The 18,603-nt window shown below is 33.8% G+C and overlaps 3 protein-coding genes across 16 annotated transcripts in view; 1 reads left to right on the top strand and 2 right to left on the bottom strand.

The window, feature by feature from the left end:
- The window catches only part of LOC129799128 (mucin-2), a 33,328-nt gene extending 30,362 nt beyond the window's left edge, over positions 1–2,966 (top strand). The window contains exon 7 of the mRNA XM_055842778.1: positions 2,593–2,966. Within this exon, the coding sequence (XP_055698753.1) occupies positions 2,593–2,823 (231 nt within the window). The 3' untranslated portion in view covers positions 2,824–2,966. The remainder of the gene's footprint in view (positions 1–2,592) is intronic.
- On the bottom strand, positions 2,951–4,541 carry LOC129799145 (rRNA N6-adenosine-methyltransferase ZCCHC4). The gene is made up of 2 exons (XM_055842817.1): positions 4,438–4,541; positions 2,951–4,383 (listed from the first exon to the last, which is right to left on the bottom strand). Exons 1-2 carry the CDS (start codon positions 4,439–4,441, stop codon positions 2,951–2,953), a joined length of 1,437 nt encoding a protein of 478 aa, XP_055698792.1. The 5' UTR covers positions 4,442–4,541.
- Positions 4,542–7,153: 2,612 nt separating this feature from the next.
- The window catches only part of LOC129799131 (MAP7 domain-containing protein 2), a 41,626-nt gene continuing 30,176 nt past the window's right edge, over positions 7,154–18,603 (bottom strand). For 9 of the 14 annotated variants that reach the window (XM_055842788.1, XM_055842786.1, XM_055842785.1 and 6 more), the window contains 6 exons: positions 16,485–16,652; positions 16,159–16,406; positions 12,814–13,623; positions 12,345–12,742; positions 8,590–8,807; positions 7,154–8,522 (listed from right to left, as the gene is read on the bottom strand). In XM_055842788.1, coding sequence (XP_055698763.1) covers positions 8,506–8,522; positions 8,590–8,807; positions 12,345–12,742; positions 12,814–13,623; positions 16,159–16,406; positions 16,485–16,652 — 1,859 coding nt within the window. In that variant the 3' untranslated portion in view covers positions 7,154–8,505. The remainder of the gene's footprint in view (positions 8,523–8,589; positions 8,808–12,344; positions 12,743–12,813; positions 13,624–16,158; positions 16,407–16,484; positions 16,653–18,603) is intronic. The other 5 variants (XM_055842787.1, XM_055842783.1, XM_055842795.1 and 2 more) reach the window with 1 other exon arrangement.

An 18,603-nucleotide genomic window follows, 5' to 3' on the forward strand; every position in this document is an offset into this window, starting at 1 on the left:
CAACTCTAACGCTTGTTTTTAGACTAATGAAATATTTTTTTCCCCATTCCAAATCAATAGAATTATTCTTTGTTTCATTTAGAATCATGATAGAAAAAGAATTTTAGAAATAATATTTAAGATAATTAATAAAATTATAGAAAAACCACTAAACGTTTTCCAGCGACGAGCTGTCAACAGCAATAGTTTTAAAAATATTTGTTTCGCCCACTTATTATACCGACAAAAATATAATTTTTGGTTTTTCTTGAAGTAGAATAGTTATAATATGTTACTGCAGTGATTAATTATGGAAATAAAAATATAAATTATATTTTAAGTGGATTTATCGGAGTTGAATCGGTCGCTGCATCCGAGTTTTGCAATCGTCGCAGTTACATGGCCTGACTATATTTAAAAATCAATAAAATCCTCAATAACACCTTTAGGAAAAATTAAATTCACTTAGGAATTCCTTTTCGAGGAATCTCTTTTTTCCAGTTTCATTCCCGCGCCGATTTTGATGGATTTAGCCAAAGGGGTACAAAAACATTTTAATAGATCTGAGTAGCTTTTTATTAGAGGAAATTGCATTTGAATCTTTCGAGTATAATGCCCCGAAACGATATTCTTAAACGAAAAGAGGTTTCAGATTTTTTATCGACATAAGTCATAATTTAATCCGATTTTGATGATTTTAAGTGGTTTAAAGCTCATAAACAGTCTTTAAATATTTTTTAATGACTCCGGCACACTTTTTAGATCAGAAAAATTTCATGAAGTCGAAATTCGCATCCCGTTCTATCTTAAACCTACTTCATATGTCTATCTCACTCTTTCGTACTCTTCTTCTTATTTTAAACATCACAACAAAGTCAATTTAGCTCAGCCGAATTTGGAGTGTGAAAGAATGAGATAGACATATGCAAAACGGGCGAGAAAGAAAGGGATATGAATTTTTATTTAATGAAATTTTCCTGATCTAAAAGCTATGCCAGGGCCATAAAAAGCAAAAATATTAGCTTTTCTTTTTGTTTAACAGAATTCCGATCAAAATCATCAACATTAGTTTTTCATTTTTGAATCTGTTTTAGAAAGATTTCAACAAGATTTCTATTTAAAATTTACCATAAAACCATATATCGTTTTTTATGATCTAAAATTCTTTTGAGAAAAAATATTTGAAATTCCAATAAAAGGAGGAATGTTCTCTTTATGCATTTAAAATTAAAAATTTAATTTTAATTCAATTTTCAGTGATATTCGTAAGCTAGAAACCTGCTAAAACCACCAAGAAGATTATTCTTTGAAGAAAATGCTGAGAATTTTATTAAAATTAGAATGGAAAAGGCTCTTTACGACCCCAAAAGCGGATTCCACGACAACATTGCAGCTTCCTTTGAGACAAATCGATCAAAAATATTTAAAAGAGCTGTTCAGGGGTCTTTTTGGTGTAGGGCTCCGTCACCATTACCTCCTTGGTACTTTGCTACGGGTTGTAGGGAAAAAAGGAAAAAAAAACTACTTTTATAGAGTCATCGAAACCCAGAAGTAGATATCTCTCACTTTTTGCACTCCAGTCCGTTCCAAGCCTAAATACTTTTTACTTTTTCTTTTTTTCTGAATAACTTTCAAATCAATTAACCAATTGTGACAAGTTTAGTCATTTTGGAAAGGTATTGGAATTATCTACAACTTTTCCAAACATCGGAAGTTCATGATTTGACCGCAAGAGGCACTGTGGTGGCAATATTTTTGACGTCATCATTTTATAGTAATTATCTAAGATTATATGCAATTTATCTTATCGGTTTTGATGATATTAGGCATAAGTGAACAAAGTGAGTGAAAACAAGGACGCTTTAGTTGTAAAACCCATTTTTTACATAACATAACCTCAAATATCTCGACTCTCGATCAAGTAATTCACCGATTGTGCAAGAGCAAGAACAATTTCCGCTTTTGTGACTATCCGTTACATCCCATGACAACGCCTACTATTTTCCAAATGTAGGAGGAGCCAGAGCTCACCGATGTATAAATAAGCCACGCCCTCCACAGAACTTATTTTAATTTTCCCCGCTTTTTTTCACTTTGTAGGGTAAAGTGTGCCAAATTTCGGCATAGTTGCATGCAAGCGTCAAAGTCTCAAGTTTGAAATGTAATATTTTAAATACAAATTGATTTTATTTATTCTTTTTCTGAAAGAGTGTTGTTTGGAACCTTGTAAAGAGTTAACCGTCTTTATTTACTCTAAAATCATTCTTAATAGATTTTAAAATGAATAATAATTTAGACATAGCTTTGTTGCCCTATTTCGGCCACCTTCATTCTCATAGTTCCTTGCCCTTCGGGAATTCTTTCAATGTCTTTTTCACGTCATCTCGTTTGTCGAAGGTGCATTTTTTGTTATTCTTTTGCATTGTATAATCTCTAGTCTAGAGTACGTAAAATTTAAAAATTCATGAAAATTCGAGGAACAAAAAAGGTGGCCGAAATTGCAAGCTGGCCGGAATTTGGCACACTTACCCTATTTCGTAATCAAGGCTTTTCAATTTTGAAGAAAAGGGGAAGGAAGAATTAAATAAACTCACCTTTTTTAATTTTCCGCAGCGCTATGGACATCCAATGCACAACAGTACGCAGTCCAATATCTACGATAGTTGGCGATCGCAGAGGCATCCTGGCTACTACTACGACTCCCATCCGAACTATCCGCAGAAAGTGGGTCCGTATCCAGCGGACGCCTTCATGGACTATCATCAGGCTCCCACGCAACACAACAGCATGCCGATGTACACGTACAATCCTCGGCGGTATCGAGACTACGACGAAGACTTTTAGTCCAAGAGACATCCAAAATTTTGAGTGAATGAGCACTTTTTGACTTCCCAGCCACGGAGAAGAAAATCCAAGAGATTGCGAATGATGTACTTTGTAGAGTAATTCTTCTAATTTAATAATATATTATCTATTGACTCGAATAATTGATTGAGTATCTTCCCATGAAGGATTCTTCCCCCAAAATTGCCTTTCTCCTTGTGCAATGCAGCTCACTGTGATTCTTTTTTGAGCATATGCCGCAGGTTCGCACTGCGGTGGACTTTGCTTTTCTCTTGCGCAAATTGCAGTACTTTTCGATGTGACCCTTTTGCCGACAGATCCAGCAGGAGGCATTTTTCTGGTAGTCCTGGCACACGTGATTGGATTCTTGAGTACAGCGATTGCAAGAATTGCAATGCCTGTAGAAGCTTTTCACGCAGATTCCGCACTTTTCGCAGTGTTTGTAGGGTCCTCCGTTCTTTGAGGGGCACTTTTGGCAAATAGGGCAGTGGGAATTGTTTTCTGACACCCAGCGAGAGCAAATTTTGCACTTTCTGTAACCCTCGTCGGCAGGTAATTCCACGAGAGAAGGCAGGGCGTTTGTGAAGATTCTCACAGGAGAACCAAATCTTCCACCATCTTCGTCATCGTGGAAGTTTGTGTGGTTCACGTAATTGACTCTGTAGTCCAGCATCTCGAGCTGGGGCAATTCATTCTTCACGTAAGTCTCCATGAAGTAAGGGAGGATCAAGAAAACCGTGAGAATTTGAGTGAAACCCCAATTAACTTCCCTGAAGAGCTCCTGGAGCTTCCTCAAACATTCTCCAAGAAGCTCTGTACGGCATCCAAAAGGAGGATCAATGAAGATTGCTAATCTACTATCATTTTTAAGTTTTAAGAAGTCCCGGAGCTGACCTTCAGCCTCCTGACACTCGAAAAAGTAGCAATTGAACATGTTGAACTTGGCAAATTCTTCTTTGAAGAAATTTGCATACCTCTCGTCAATGTCCAAAAGAAAGCTCTGGCAAGTAGGAATCTTCCTGGCAATCAGGGAATGGATTGTAGGGGTTCCAATACAGAGGATTTTGGTGAAATTCAATTGCTCAAGGAGCTTCTTAAAGAATAAAAGTGTTTTCCCGGAAAAAATGTACTGAGCTTCCCCTTTGTCATTTTCTTTCAGTTCCAGGAATTTTGAGGGATATTCTTTGATCTCCCTGACCCTGTCCTTCCCCAAATCTTTCATAATCCTATGCTTCAAATGTCTATCCATAGATTTTTCTTTAAAAAACACCCCACAACTTTGGCAAAAATTCCTTCCGGAAGATTCTTTCGCAAGGGGCTTTTCCTTTGCAATTTGACACAGAATATCTCGATTTTTCATATCTCTGTCTTTAAAATCATTCCATTCTTTTTTCAGGATGTGAATTTTGCATTTCTTCCCATCCCGGTAGAGAGAACATGCATAGAAATCAATTGGTTTCTGACCATGACCTACCTTCCGGAACAAAATCGTAGGTCCATGTTTGCAGAAAGGTCGCTGAAGTTCTTTCTCATCTACCAGGATAATTTCCACTCGACTTCCTGTGAATACATTGAATCAAAACACTTCACAATGCTTAGATTCAGTAGACTCACCCATATTCACTGGGAAAATTCAAGAAAATCACTAAAAATCGAGAAAAACCCGCACTTGTTTTTCACAACTACACGCCGCCTTTGTAGGTTATGTTAATTATCCCGCGAGGTGGATTGCTTGGATAATTTCAAATACGAAATGGCCGTTAAAACACTGAGACGAAAAATTAAATTTAATTGCACATTTTATCAATTCCGGTTAAGCGTCGGGGGATGGGGCAACTAAGAAAGTATTTGATTCTTTCCAAAGCTTTCGGCTCAGACTTATTTTCGAAGATTCATGCACTGGTGAATATTTTCAAAATTATTTGGATTTATTTGAATACGAATCCACTATCTATTTTAGAATTTCACAAAGGTTCTTTTCTCCAGAAATCCTTTTATTAAAAAAGACCACTTGGAGTAAAAAGCAGCAAAAAGTAACAAAAAGCGAAGCAATTTCTGATGTTTCACGGTGAAAAGAAACATCATTATCATGTCTCACCGCTTTTCTATTTGTCAAACGATTTGCAGTCTTTTGTAATGTTTTTTTCTAAAATAGCTTGAAAAGCGCTTTTCTTGTTTTCTCACTTTTCTCACAGAGAAAACGGTGTTTTTCCTAGGTGTAGATGAATAAATTTTCTATGAAAATATGTCCTCTAGGTATTTTTTAAAATTTACGGAAGCTTGTATGTAATGAATCGAATCAAAATATTTATAATACCCAATGTCTGTTACTATTTGCCCCAGCATTTTTAAGAAGTTACAACATTACCTTTTAAAAATTGGCTCAATAAACGTATTTCCTTACAAAATAGAGGAAAATTACTTTCACAAACTTGTAGAGCGGTAAATTTCCTATAAAACTGCGCTAATTAGAAATTTTTGAAGCGATCGAGTAGCTTGTAAAAAAATAAAATATCCGTTTTGTGACTTTTTGCCCCAGTCTCCCTTACTGAGAAAAAAATATTTTGTAAAAATGTTCGTAAATTTTTGTGAGTTCCTATGGGGGAGTTACGAAATGCTTGTGAATCGTATAACCCACAAACATGTTCGTAAAAGTTTGTACATTTTCACAAACATTGTTCGTAACATGATCACTTGACGAACATTTTTTGTACTTTTACAAACATTTGTTCGTGACGATCAGTGCCAATTGGCAGCTTAGAACTTGGAGAGTGTTCATCTATCAGACGAACACTCAATTCTTCTACTTTTGAGTTGAAAAATATTGCTACCATATCGTTCATTTGAGCATGTCTAGCTCGCAAGAATTATAGCGTTAGGGCGAAAAATAATTGCGGAATTTTCGCGTTTACTTCCATGGAGTTTTGGTCGGAAAGATATCAGAAAATATACTTGGAATATTCAATAGAAATTTTGTTTGAAATTCCAGGGAATGTTCTTGTTATGTATAACATGTTTCCAGTGCCGCCCTTCAGGAGGCACTACTAGTATTCATCCTATAAAAGGCGAGATCGCTTTAGCCTCGCTCTCTGTTCCTCCCCGGCCACCTAAGAATAATAAAGTAGTTAACAGGCCAACACCACAAAGTCTTTCTCTCGCCTGATATATCAGTTCTTAACTGCAAGAAAATACTTCGGAATTTTTTTCAAGGAAATCCACGCGAAAAGAGGCTGATAACTCCGCAAAATACCAAACGGAATATTAGCATTTATTTCCCCGGAAGCTCACGCGGAAAAATAGGAGATAAATTCCATGGATTTTTCCGTTACTGTGAAATTTTGCGGCCGATCGGCTACAGGGGTGTAGACGTCCTTTGGTCAAAACGCTACCTAGACAACCCGTCAAATAATTTCGTCAGATATCTTTAAGATTTCTGCAGAAAATATCTACACTTCTGCTAAAAATCTGCCAATAAATCGGTAGATATTCCTACGAATTTTATTTGGGCTTGGGACAAAATTCGTCAGAAATTTTTGCAGATTTTCTGACGAATCCTGGTGCACACTCTGACGAATTTCTGTAGATATTTTGCCGATTTTCTGTAGATTTTTATCTACATTCCAGACTTTCCAGACAGCAGTGTCAGAAAAGATGGAATATTTTTCATTGAATTTTGTTTGGAAAATCCAATAGAGTTATTATTGGTAATATCACAGTGTTTATATAAAATGAATAATTCTGCGACGCCGTGTTCTAAGTAGAGAATAGTGAAATGAAAACTTTAAACAGTGTCGACCTAAATTTCGTGTTTTTGTATAATTTCATGGGTGATTTTTAAGAAATTAGTATTTTTGCTCGCATCTTTTTAGTTATCTAAAATGTTTAATCGGTAATGCTTGTTAAGCAGAGCATATCATTTTCTTTGTAACTTCTACAGTTTCCTGATAAATCAACAATATTTTTGTTGAGACAATGGAGACTATGCAGATTTCCTATGCAGAAATTCTGCCGAGAATCTGCAGATTTTCGACAGAATTTCTGCCGAAAATCTACAGATTTTCTCTGAATGTACTAGAATATACCGTTACATTTCAAAAAACCTCCGAGTAAAATCGGCAGGTAGAGCAATGATTTGACGGGAAAGTTATTTTGACGTTTATTTGGTTTCAGCAAACGGTTCTTTTGTCACCCCTGCACTAAGAACTTCTCGTAGACACAAACCAAATATAGCCGATTCCAGAACCAACTACAGCCATTCCCTATCCGCCACCTGGAAAGCGCTCGATGGCAACCAAAACTACACTGGACGAAAAAATCAAAAGATTCTCAATTTTCTTTAATAGGAAAGTGATTTTATTTTAAAATATTTTATTTTAAATATTCATCAGCAAAGAAAAAAAAGTGTATTTAATATTACAATATAGAAAAAAATCAAGCTTTTCTGTCTTTCCAAAAGAGAAATTAGTTCTGAATCAAAAATACTTTTTCATGTTCTAAAATTTTGTTAATTTTCCTTTTTTTTATTAAATAGCATAATTATTGAAAAAAAAATAATTGTACATGAGTTATAATTATAAAACACGATAGGGCAACAGAACAATTTAAATTTCTCCATTTTTTTTGTTTAATCATTCGGATACATTTCTACAAATATTTTTGCTCTTTTGTCAGTTTTTTTCTCTAAAAAAATCATCAAAAAATTTAAATAATCCATTTGTAAAAACATAAAATTTTTTAATTGGTATTTCATTAACAATAGTACGTTGGATAAAATGATTTCTACAGTGTAGCAAAATGCACAAACCACCAATATAAATAAATTCCTCCTGCTTCAGCTCGCCCATTTCATTTTTTTTAATAAATATTATTATTTTTTTTCCTATGCAACAATAAACTGGGCATCCCATTTCTCTAATGATTATACTTTGTCTTACACATCAAATAAATATATTGGTGCAATTCATTCCTTTGCCTATTCGTCCGTTTTTCTCAGTGTTCCCTTCGGAAATGTTTTATTTTTCTTTTTTTTTTAAATTCTTTTCTTTCTTTCTTTTTTTTTAAAGATTAATCAGACAAGAGTTGGTTATAATCTCTTTTTAAGAATGCTTGAATTAGCGCATTTTATTTTCCTATACAGTTGCCTTTAAATACGGGATAGATTAATTGTTTTTTTTTCTCATTTTAAATTCTCCACCAATTTCTCCATCAAAATTACTAAGTCAGAGATATATTTTTCTTTTAAAGATTTTTTTAATTAGCTTTTTGTGCTAAATTCTTTTCATCATATTTTTTTCTCTTGTTTTTTTTTTTAATACATTAAAGATGCACGTTAAATAATTAAAATGTAACATATTACTAGGAATTGTGTATTTTTTTCGCTCACCATTCTTGTGATATTTTAACTTTGGCTTTTCTGCAATAAAATTGAAGCCTATATTTTGTTTCCATTAATTTCTTTCTCTCATTATTTCCATTCAAAAAAATTTCTCATCAGTTTTACACTCTTCCCCCTGTTCCTCCTCAACTCAAAGGTGAAGTGTTAATCTCTCAATATGCATTTTCATTTTTTAATATTTAATCTTTTATACAATTGTTTTTTTTTAACTCTTTTCAATTATTACCCTTCCTCAAAGTGTCCATTTTCACACTCCAGTAATATTAGTATCTCTTTTTTTTTAATCCTTAGAACAGAGAAATATCTGACAAATAAAAAAAAACCTGTCAATTTCTCCTATAAAAAAATAATAAATTAGCAGAGACACTCACCTCTATTTTCCTGACTATCTGCAGTGACTAGTGACGGGATTGCTGAAGTCGTATTCGCTCTATCGTTATTGTTGTTATAGTTGAAAACATCCTCAATCTGCTGTTGCTGCGGCAAACTATCGAAGTCAATCAATTGCTGATCCGGCTGCTTAGCATTGTCCTGATTCATGGCGAGCACCTTGGAATCAACCACATTATTCGTGCAATCCACAGAGCTTCTGGGATGAGAAACATTGACAGAAATATTAAGGGATTTCCTACGACAGAAAACTACTAAGCAGAAAAGGACCAATGGAAATTTTACAAAAGACGCTTAAGGTGTCTAGGCTAAAATTTGAAAACCGATAGCCGAGACACATACCAAATCGACGTATAAATCGCTTTTAGTACAGAATTCTTAATAGATTTTTATGATTTTTGTAAAAAGGGTTATTATGAAAAGGAGAAATATTCTCCTGAACATTTTTTTTAGTACATGACTGTCCTCATGTGCTTCTTCATTATCGACATTTCTTTTAGTTTTGTCCTGTTGCGACTGTGAGTCCTCGTTGTGTTTTAAAACTACCAAACAGTCGAGACGAAGGCCTTGAAGTTTTAGAACATGACTGTACTAAATCAGTTAACAATAAGAAAAAGTTATTTCCCTAGTAAACTGGTGACTAACCCATTCCCTTAGTGTGCTATTCCAATAAAAAATAAAATTCTCGTCTCAGGAAATATTTCTCCTGAACACTTTTTAGTACATGACTGTTCTCATATTCTGCATTATCGAAATTTCTTCTCCTTTTGTCATGTTGAGACTGTGAGTCCTCGTTCTGTTTTAAAACCACCAAACAGTCGAGACGAAAGCCTTGAAGTTTTAGAACATGACTGTACTAAATCAATTAACAATAAAAAAAAGTTATTTCCCTAATAAACTTGTAGCTAACCCATTCCTTTATGGTACTATGAAAAATAGTACCATAATTCCAATGAAAAATAAAATTCTCTTGAGGGAAATATTTCTCCTAAATATTTTTTAGTACATGATTATTCTCATGTGCTTTTGCATTATCGACTTTTCTCTATGTTGGTTCCTGTTTCGACTGTGAGTCCTCGTTGTGTTTTAAAACCACCAAACAGTCGAGACGAAAGTCTTCAAATTTTAGAACATGACTGTACTAAATCAATTAACAATAAAAAAAAGTTATTTCTCTAATAAACTTGTAACTAACCCATTCCTTTATGATACTATTCCAATAAAAAATAAAATTCTCCTGAGGGAAATATTTTTCCTAAACATTTTTTAGTACATAATTATTCTCATGTGCTTCTGCGTTTTCACTTTTTCCTTGTATTGGTTTTTGGATCTACTGTGAGTCCCCGTAGTGTTCTAAAATCACCAAACAGTCATGACAGGAACCAATACAAAGAAAAGTCGATTATGTAAAAACATTTGAGAACAGTCGTGTGCTAAAAAAATGTTTATTTTTAATTGTAATAGCAACATTACTTAGGTTAGAACATCAAATCGTTTATGCTACCGATCGTCCATAAACCTTAAAGAGCAAAAAATAATTTGTCATTCATTTACACTTTTCACGATTTTTTTTGGCTTCCCTCTTTATCCTTTGAACAAATTTAAGAAAACCTCAATACTTTAAAAGAGGTTTCCTTTTTCAGGAAATTGCTATAAGATTTTTTCGTTATTGGCTCATAGAGACAAAACCTTTATTCTACCTCCGAATCAGAAAATATATTTAAAAAAATCCTATTTTCCTTAATTTTAATATTATAAATTTGCTAGAAAAAAATGTTTATTTTGATTCAAGATTTCTTATTATCCTCATAAAATTGCGGTTATATTTTTTTATTTGAAAATTTAGTACGAGAAGTATTACAAAAAAAAACATCAAAGTTCCGTCTAGACTTATAAAAAAATTGCAATAAATCAAAATTTTAGAATATCTGATTTCTTTCTAGCAGATTTGATTGACACGTGAAGCTTCGTTTCATTAAATATTATTGTAATTCTTCGTATGCAACTGCGTTAGGATTTGCTAGAAAAGTGATATATATTTCTTTTGTTTTCCATTGGCCAATATTTATTTAAATGTTTTACATAGGGTGAAAAACTACAATAAATGCCATTTCTTTTAAATTTCAATGATTATGTTGAAAAATATTTTAAAATACAATAATTTTACCATAAACATCACAAAAACTACAATAAATTTTCATTTCTCGTTATTTGAATGATAAATTCTCTTGATTTGTTTTTTGGATTGACTTCAATCCAATGTATTGAGAACTGCAATAATTTAACTGTTTTTTGAATGATAAGCTTTCATCCGCTATCTTTTTGTCCGACTTTAGAGCATTGCTCTCAAGCTAGACAACTTCTAGAACAGTGCTAGTAATTTATATTTCGAACATTTTGGTATCAATTTATTTATATTTCTGCAAGAAAACCTCCAATAATATGTTTGCATTACTAAATTTAGTATTTTATTGCAGTCTTAGAACTAAAAATTGAAAGAATATCATATTTATCCTGTCGCAATTTAAAAAATAAATTATTGCATTATATTCTTGCAGTTTCTTCTATTTTTTGCTCAGCAATAAAGACCTTTCTATTTTGAATTTCAATTAGACACTTGTCGTATGTAAAAAGTGCAGTAAATCCAGTATATGGGAATTCTGTTGACGAGTAATTGAAATAATTTTTTAAATTTCTAAACTCTATCTTTTTTGTGACTTCAGAGCATTGCTCTCAAGTTAGAAAATTTCTAGTAAAGTACTAGAAATTTAAATTTCGAACATTCTGTTATGAACCTTTTTATATTTCTGCTAGAAAACCTTCAATAATTTGTTGGTAAAATAAATCTTAAGGTTTTATTGCAGTTTAAAACTCAAAACTGCAAGATTGCAAGAATCTCTCGCGCGTTTCAAGTAATAATTTCTTGCTACCCATATTTGCGGTGTTGCAAAAATCCAATAATCGCCTTTATATTTTGGACTTCAATTATTAAGAGTCATGGTGTAAAAAGTGCAATAAAATCTAGTTTGCAAGAATTCTGTTGATAAAAACTGCAATAATATTTATCTTAAATAATAAATTCTAGACCACTAACGCCTTTTTATCTTGTACTTCAATGATTTATTGACAGAAGTGCAAGAAAATTAGTGTCTTCGAATTTTATTGTTAAAAACTGCAATAATTCTTAATTTTGTCTCGAATTAATTAAAAATGAAAGTCAGCCGCAGTCTCAGGGATTCATTAAATGATTTATTCTGTAATTAGAAAACCTCTATACAACTTCTAGAAAACTGCTAGAAATTTAATTGACAAATATTTTCATATCAATTCATTTATGTTTCTGCTAGAAAACTCTCACTAAGTAGCCTGAATTATGAAACCTGTGCTTTTTCTTGCAGTTTAACCACGAAAACCTACAAGAATTTTTGATTGTTGCTTGCTTTTATTCCCAGTTTAATTATTGCTTCAATAATTCATTTTGTTATCAGAGCAAAAATGAAATGTGATTAAAACATTGTTGTCTGGGGCACATCAAATCCAATTAAAAGTCAATTAAAAGCTAATAACAGTGGAGAGATGTTAAGAGTCAAAGAAAGCTATAGAAGGGTCATAAAGGGAAAGCTTGAAAAGGTAATCAACTACAATAAAAGTTTATGTGGATCAATTTCTTGCGAAAGGGGAAAGAAAGACAATAAAATAAAAAAACAGCAAAATGCAAATTGAAATGGATACTCACAAAATATTATCGACTCCGCTATTCTTGAAGCCATTCTCAGTTGTGTTATTTAGCACTTTGTTGTTAATGACGTCGGGGATGAGAACATTCTCCTGGTGACCATCGCCAATCACAGGTTGACCGTGAAAGTGATTGGTGGACTTGTTGTTGACACTGTCGACAATATGATGAGTGAAACTCCCAAGCAGAGCATTTTCTTTTTCAGTCACCGATTGCTCATAATCCTGCTGCTGCTGCTGCTTCTGCATCTTCTCCGACTCTGTGTCCTTTTGATTGTTGCTTGGAATGTTCTTTGAGTGAATATCTGCCGATTCAGTCTGTTCCTGCGTCGTCTGCTCCTGTCCACTATTCTGGCCATCATTCTTGCCATCTCCTCCGGACTTTTCATCGCCACTTCCCTGAAGGAAATGCCAAGGGAATCCTTTGAATTTTCTATCCTGGAAAAATTAATTCAAAAAATCAAAGTTACCTTGGTGGGAGTTCCTCCGACGGATCCCCTTGGCCTTGTCCTGGACATAATGGCCTCCACTCTCTTTCGCCTCTCCTCACGCTCCATTTCCTCCCTTCTGTGCCTCTCAGCCGTCTGGAGCCGAAGTTTCTCCGCCTCCTCGCGTGCCTTCTTCTCCTGCTCCTCACGCTCAGCCTTCTGACGAGCCTCCTCCTCACGCTGCAGTCTCTCTTCCTCCTCACGCTTGCGTGCCTCCTCAATTGCACGCGCCAGACGTTCCTCCTCGGCCTTCCTCTGTTCCTCCGCCAATCTCAGTGCTTCCTGTTCCAGCTGACGCTGTCTCTCTTCTTCCTCCGCTATACGCTGCCTCTCAGCCTCCTCCTCAGCTTCAATGCGCAAACGTTCAGCTTCCGCCTGACGCTCAGCTTCCTCCCTAGCCAGACGTCGTCTCTCCGCTAGGGCCGCCTTGGCCTCCTCTTCTGTCGTTATACGACTCTTGGACATCATTGACGTTGACATCACATCACTGGTTTCATCCTGGTCACTGTTATTCTGTTGCTCCACAACCTTTGTGCTCTCCACAACTACCACCTCTTCAGTCACTGTCGTCTCCTTGGTCTCTTCCTCCCTAACACCATTTTCCTGGACTTTCACTTCAACTTTCTCCTCCTCCACCTTCTTATTGTCCACTTCCTCAGTCATCGGCACTTCTTTTTTCACCTCCTCTTTCTTCACTTCCTCCTGAACCTCCTGTTTCACTTCTTTCTGAATTTGTGCCGGTTTCTCCTCCTTCGGAAGAGGAATCTTTGCATCTCCATCACTGGCTGGAACCTAAACCACAAAACATTGCATTAACTTTGCAAACTCGCCTTGCAATTGCAAATTGTTAAATGCAAAGTCCTGAAAATTGCTTGTTCTATTCTGTAAATTTATTATAAGCCTTTAAATTGTAAAAAAAGAGACATTCCTTGACGAAAGAATACTGCAAAGTCTCGTATAGTTTTAAAGACTTTATACTTAAATAAAAAAAAACACGTTGAAATGAAAAAAAAATAAATAAAAGTTTTTTCGTGTTTATATTACGTTCGAAAATATCCAATTCACAAAAAATCATAACATTAAAAAAACCTAAAAAGTTAAAACAACTCTATGGCAGAGTTGAATTGACTCTACGAATCTCGATGTAATTGTTACTCTTTTTCGTTGTAAATTTTAGTAAATGGAGTTGAAACAATTCTTCGTGCGAGTTGAATTAATTCGTCGGATATCGATGTAATTATTACTCTTTTTCGATGTAAAATTTTATCTCGATTGAAGTATATGCTTAACTGTTTTCATTTTAAGAGTATACTTCAGTCAAGAAGATTTTCGTGTGACAAAGTTCATAAGGTTTTCATAATAGTGTTTCATGAAGACATGTGCTTGCATCATACGTGATATCTCGCTCAGAACATAGGGAACTTGAGGTCAAGAAAAATTTCAAAACATATTCATTTTGGAAACTCTTGAAACGAGTTATTTTAACTCTTTAAACGAGTTATTTTAAGTCTTAAAAAGAGTAATTTATATTCTTTTGTCATGTAAATTTTAGGAAAAAAAAGTTAAAACAACTCAGAAAAAGAGTTAATTCAACATCGATTCGAGTAAGTTTTACTCGAATATTTTTCTGAGTGAAAGATTGAAAGGTGAGATCTTTTCCCGAACATTTTTTTTTAGCACATGACTGTTCTCAAGTGTATCTGCATTATCGACTATTCTTTATGTTGGTTCCTGTCACGACTGTTTGGTAGTTTTGGAATACGCCAAGAAATGGGGAAAATAGTAGAGATAGGAATCAATATAAAGAAAAGTGGATAATGAAGAAGTAGTCAAGAACAGTTATGTACTAAAAAAAAGTTCAGGAGAAAGATTTCATTTTTAGAACTGAGAACAAAATGTTTATTAGAACAAGTGTTCAGTTTAATTTTCCAACAAATAAATACTTCGAATACCTATTTTGCAAATAATAAATGATAATAAAAAAGTGTAGATCACAATCCACTTTGCATATGCCTACATTATAGCAAACTTTTCAAAAAAATCTTTCAAAAAATGTTTTTATGTTTTCAATTTATGTTCTCAATGGTTAAGTCATTCAGAAAGGCTGCAGGAAGGGTAATATTAGTGAGTAAAATTATGAGTGCAACCCATCGTTAGACAGGAATCGACCTCAGCTACTACATACTAAAATTAAGAAAAAAAGCATCGTCTAGTTTTCGAAATATTCTGAATCGAATTTTCGAAAATTGATTTTTCGATTAATCGGACTTTCGATTAAATCGGATGACAATGAGGTGTTTAAAATGTAATCAAAATGGAGGAGTGCGATCCACCGTTAGAAAGATCTCAAACTCAACTACTACATACTAAATTTTTTAAAAAACACATCATCTAGTTTTCGAAATATTCGAAATCGAAATTTCGAAAATCGATTTTTCGATTAATCGGACCTTTGATGAAATTGAATGAAGTTGCGGTGTCAGTAGGGTTGTAGTACTCTACAAGAACTTTCCAAAAAATCAATTTTTTTCCAATTTTGACAATTGGAAGCGGAGATATGGCTATTTGAAAATTAAATTTTTGACCCGTCCTAGCTCGGGTAAAGGTGGTCCGAGGACCATAAGTTTGATACTGATCGAAAGTTTTTAGGCCCTGCTATAACATACTAAAATTTGAGATCGATCAAAGGGTGCATTTTCCAACGGATTTTGTTAACTTTGGATCAGTCCCAATGCGTAATAAACCGATAAAGTATCGGTAATAAATTTATATACATATTTTGAAAATACGGTTTTTCGGATTTTTTAGTTTTTTTTTATCCTCCTTAAATACGTCAAAAATTTGTTTTTTTTTTTAAATTTTCTCAAAAATAGCTCAAGCTTTTTAAATTATTTTTGGATAAGTTTTGCTGCCAGCCCAGCCAGTCCAACTGAACATTTCGTCCTTTGACGATCGTTTCAGGAGAGGGTTGTATGGGGGCTCCACTATCCGTATTCATAACAATATTAATAAAAGTTTAATACTGCGTTTATTAGGAAAAAATCGTATTTCCATTAGGAGTAGTAAAAAATTTCATTTAAAGTGGGTTTTGTTCTGAATTAGGCTGTTCCACCCTAAACGGTAAAATTCTAGAAGAGTCAAAGTGAAAATTTATGTGTGTTCCCGAGGAGTATTGAATCTTGTGTCAATTTTTAAGCTTCTGTAAATGATTCCAAATTATCTTAATCTACCCTTTTGCAAAGAAGAAAACTTTGCAAATATTTTGCAAAGTGCAAAGTGAAAATTGCAAAGTTGCAAAATCTTAGTTTTTCCATTCAATGGACTTACCTTCTGTTGCTGGGGAGGTATTTTAACATCCTTCTCAACTCCCGGTGACAAGAGCGGTGTGGTATTCTTTGAAGAACCACGACTCTTGATGGGAGCCCTCTCCAGAGACTTCTTTCCGGACAAATCCAGTGATCGTGTCATGAGTGAAGATGAACCGGATGAGAAGTTTTTCTTTATTTGTGCCGTGACTTTTGGTAATGGTGGCTTCTCCTGTTTCACTGATCCCTTTTGCCCATCGGCATTGTTACCTTTAAAAATTGATTTTTTTTTTGATATTCCTAATCTGACTAAATTCTACAAGACTTTTCCATGGGGGAAAAACTAACCATTTTGTAGGGAAACACCTGTAACTGCAATACTAGCCGGTCTGGGCTTTCTGGGTGCTACTCCTGACCTTCTGGACACAGTTGACGACACAACAGTCGAATTGGACATCGCACTATTTGGTCTAGATGACAGAGTTCCACCTGGTGTCACCTCCCCTGATCTCATTCCTATTAAAATCGCCAGAGACACATCCCATTAATATTACCCAGATACCCAACAATGTGGAACAGTATCACTTGGACGAAAAAATAACCATCAATACTACAGGTAATAAACATTAAAATAAAAAGAAGCACATTGCACCTTCAAGTAACCAATTTTACCACATTAAAATAAATAAATTAGGCCCAAAACCTGAAAGAATAAAAATATATACAACGAAAAAAAAAATTAGCTGAGTAAATTTTTTTTTCGAGACCCAAAACCATGATAGTTTGTTGTTTACAAAAATTACTCTCTTTAGCATTTTCACTGTGTACACCCATTTCTTCTTCCATTTGCTTTATACCTTTTGTTATGCACTTTTTAAGCCACTAATGATTACTGCTCTTTTTTTCGTTTTGTTCATTCGGCTACAAGAGAAAGCTTTTAGGCGTCTTTTTATCAACCTTCTTTGGCACCTCAATGAGAAAACACACCTCACCATAAGATAAATAAGCGAATGTATGTGATTTTGTACAACAAAAAAAAAATAAATAAAGAGATCAGCTGAGATAGAGATTACAAGAAACAATTTAAGAAAAAAAAAAACATTGGAGAGAATTACACAGAGTGATTGGGTTTTTGTCAGATCAATTTAAGGCGCTACAAATTAAATTGCAAGACACTTTAGGAGAAGCAAAACAAAGACCTCTTTTTCTCATACTTTACTTTTCCTCCCTACATTAGCACTAAAAAGTTGTTGGTTGGTTTTTTTTTAGTGTGAGTAAAAAGGGTTTTTAATTGAATTTCCGGCTACTAAGTACTGTTTTGTTTTTTTGTCATCTAATGTTGTTACTCTTAACAGCTACCCATGTCCTGGAGGAAAATTACAGGCATCGCACAATTATTTTTGTTTTTGTCAACACGCTTTGAAAATTTCAATATGCGAAATGCTCAGCACATAATAACTTTTGTTTGTAAATATGTTTTCAAAATTTCCTATGAGAGTGAGCGAGATGACTAGATCTAGATTTCACTCATTCACACTGAAATGTCAAAAACATGTTTACAAAACAAAAGTTATTATGCGTTGGGCAAAACTCACAATAAATTTTGTTTTGTAAACATAATTCCGAAACTGCCTATGAGAGTGAGCGAGATGACTAGAAGTTTCACTCTAATAGAAATGTCAAAAACATTTTTACAAGCAAAACATCTTGATTATCAGTTAAAAAAAATCAAATTTTGTCAATAACGGCTCCGGCATAACTTTTAGATCAGGAAAATTTCATGAAATTAAAATTCACATCTTTCTCTTTCTCAAACGATTTGTATATATTTGTCTCATTCCTTTCCAGTCTTCTTCTTCTTCTTTTGAACATCACAACAAATTCAATTTAGTTCCAGTTCAATTTGAGTGTCAAAGAATGAGATAAACATAAATAAAGGAATGTGAATTGTGATTTCACGAAATTTTCCTAATCTAAAACGTGTGTCGAAGGTAAAGAATGTCAACTAAAATCAATTCTTTAAAGTAAAATAATCGAATTCGATCAATAAATGAATCGATTTTTTTAGTAATGGCTAGTTGTGGCACACCTTTTAGATCAGGAAAATTTCACAAAATCAAAATTCACATCCCTTTCTTTCTCATGCGCTTTGAATACATATGTTTACCTCATTCTTTCGCACTCCAAATTCGACTGAGATAAATTGAATTTGTTATGTTCAAAATGACATAACAAATAAATAAAATGACTATCTTATTCTTTCGCACTCTTCTTCTGCTTTTAGATATCGAAACAAATTCAATTTAGTTCAATTGAATTTGGAATGCAAAAGAATGAGATGTACATATGCAAAACGTGAGAGAAAGAAGGGAATGCGAATTTTGATTTCATGAAATTTTCCTGATCTAAAAGATGTGCCGGAACTATAATAAAAAAAATCAATTTTGAATAGTAAATAAAAAACAAA

This window comes from Phlebotomus papatasi, chromosome 1, assembly GCF_024763615.1.
Source record: "Phlebotomus papatasi isolate M1 chromosome 1, Ppap_2.1, whole genome shotgun sequence".
NCBI lineage: Eukaryota > Metazoa > Arthropoda > Insecta > Diptera > Psychodidae > Phlebotomus > Phlebotomus papatasi.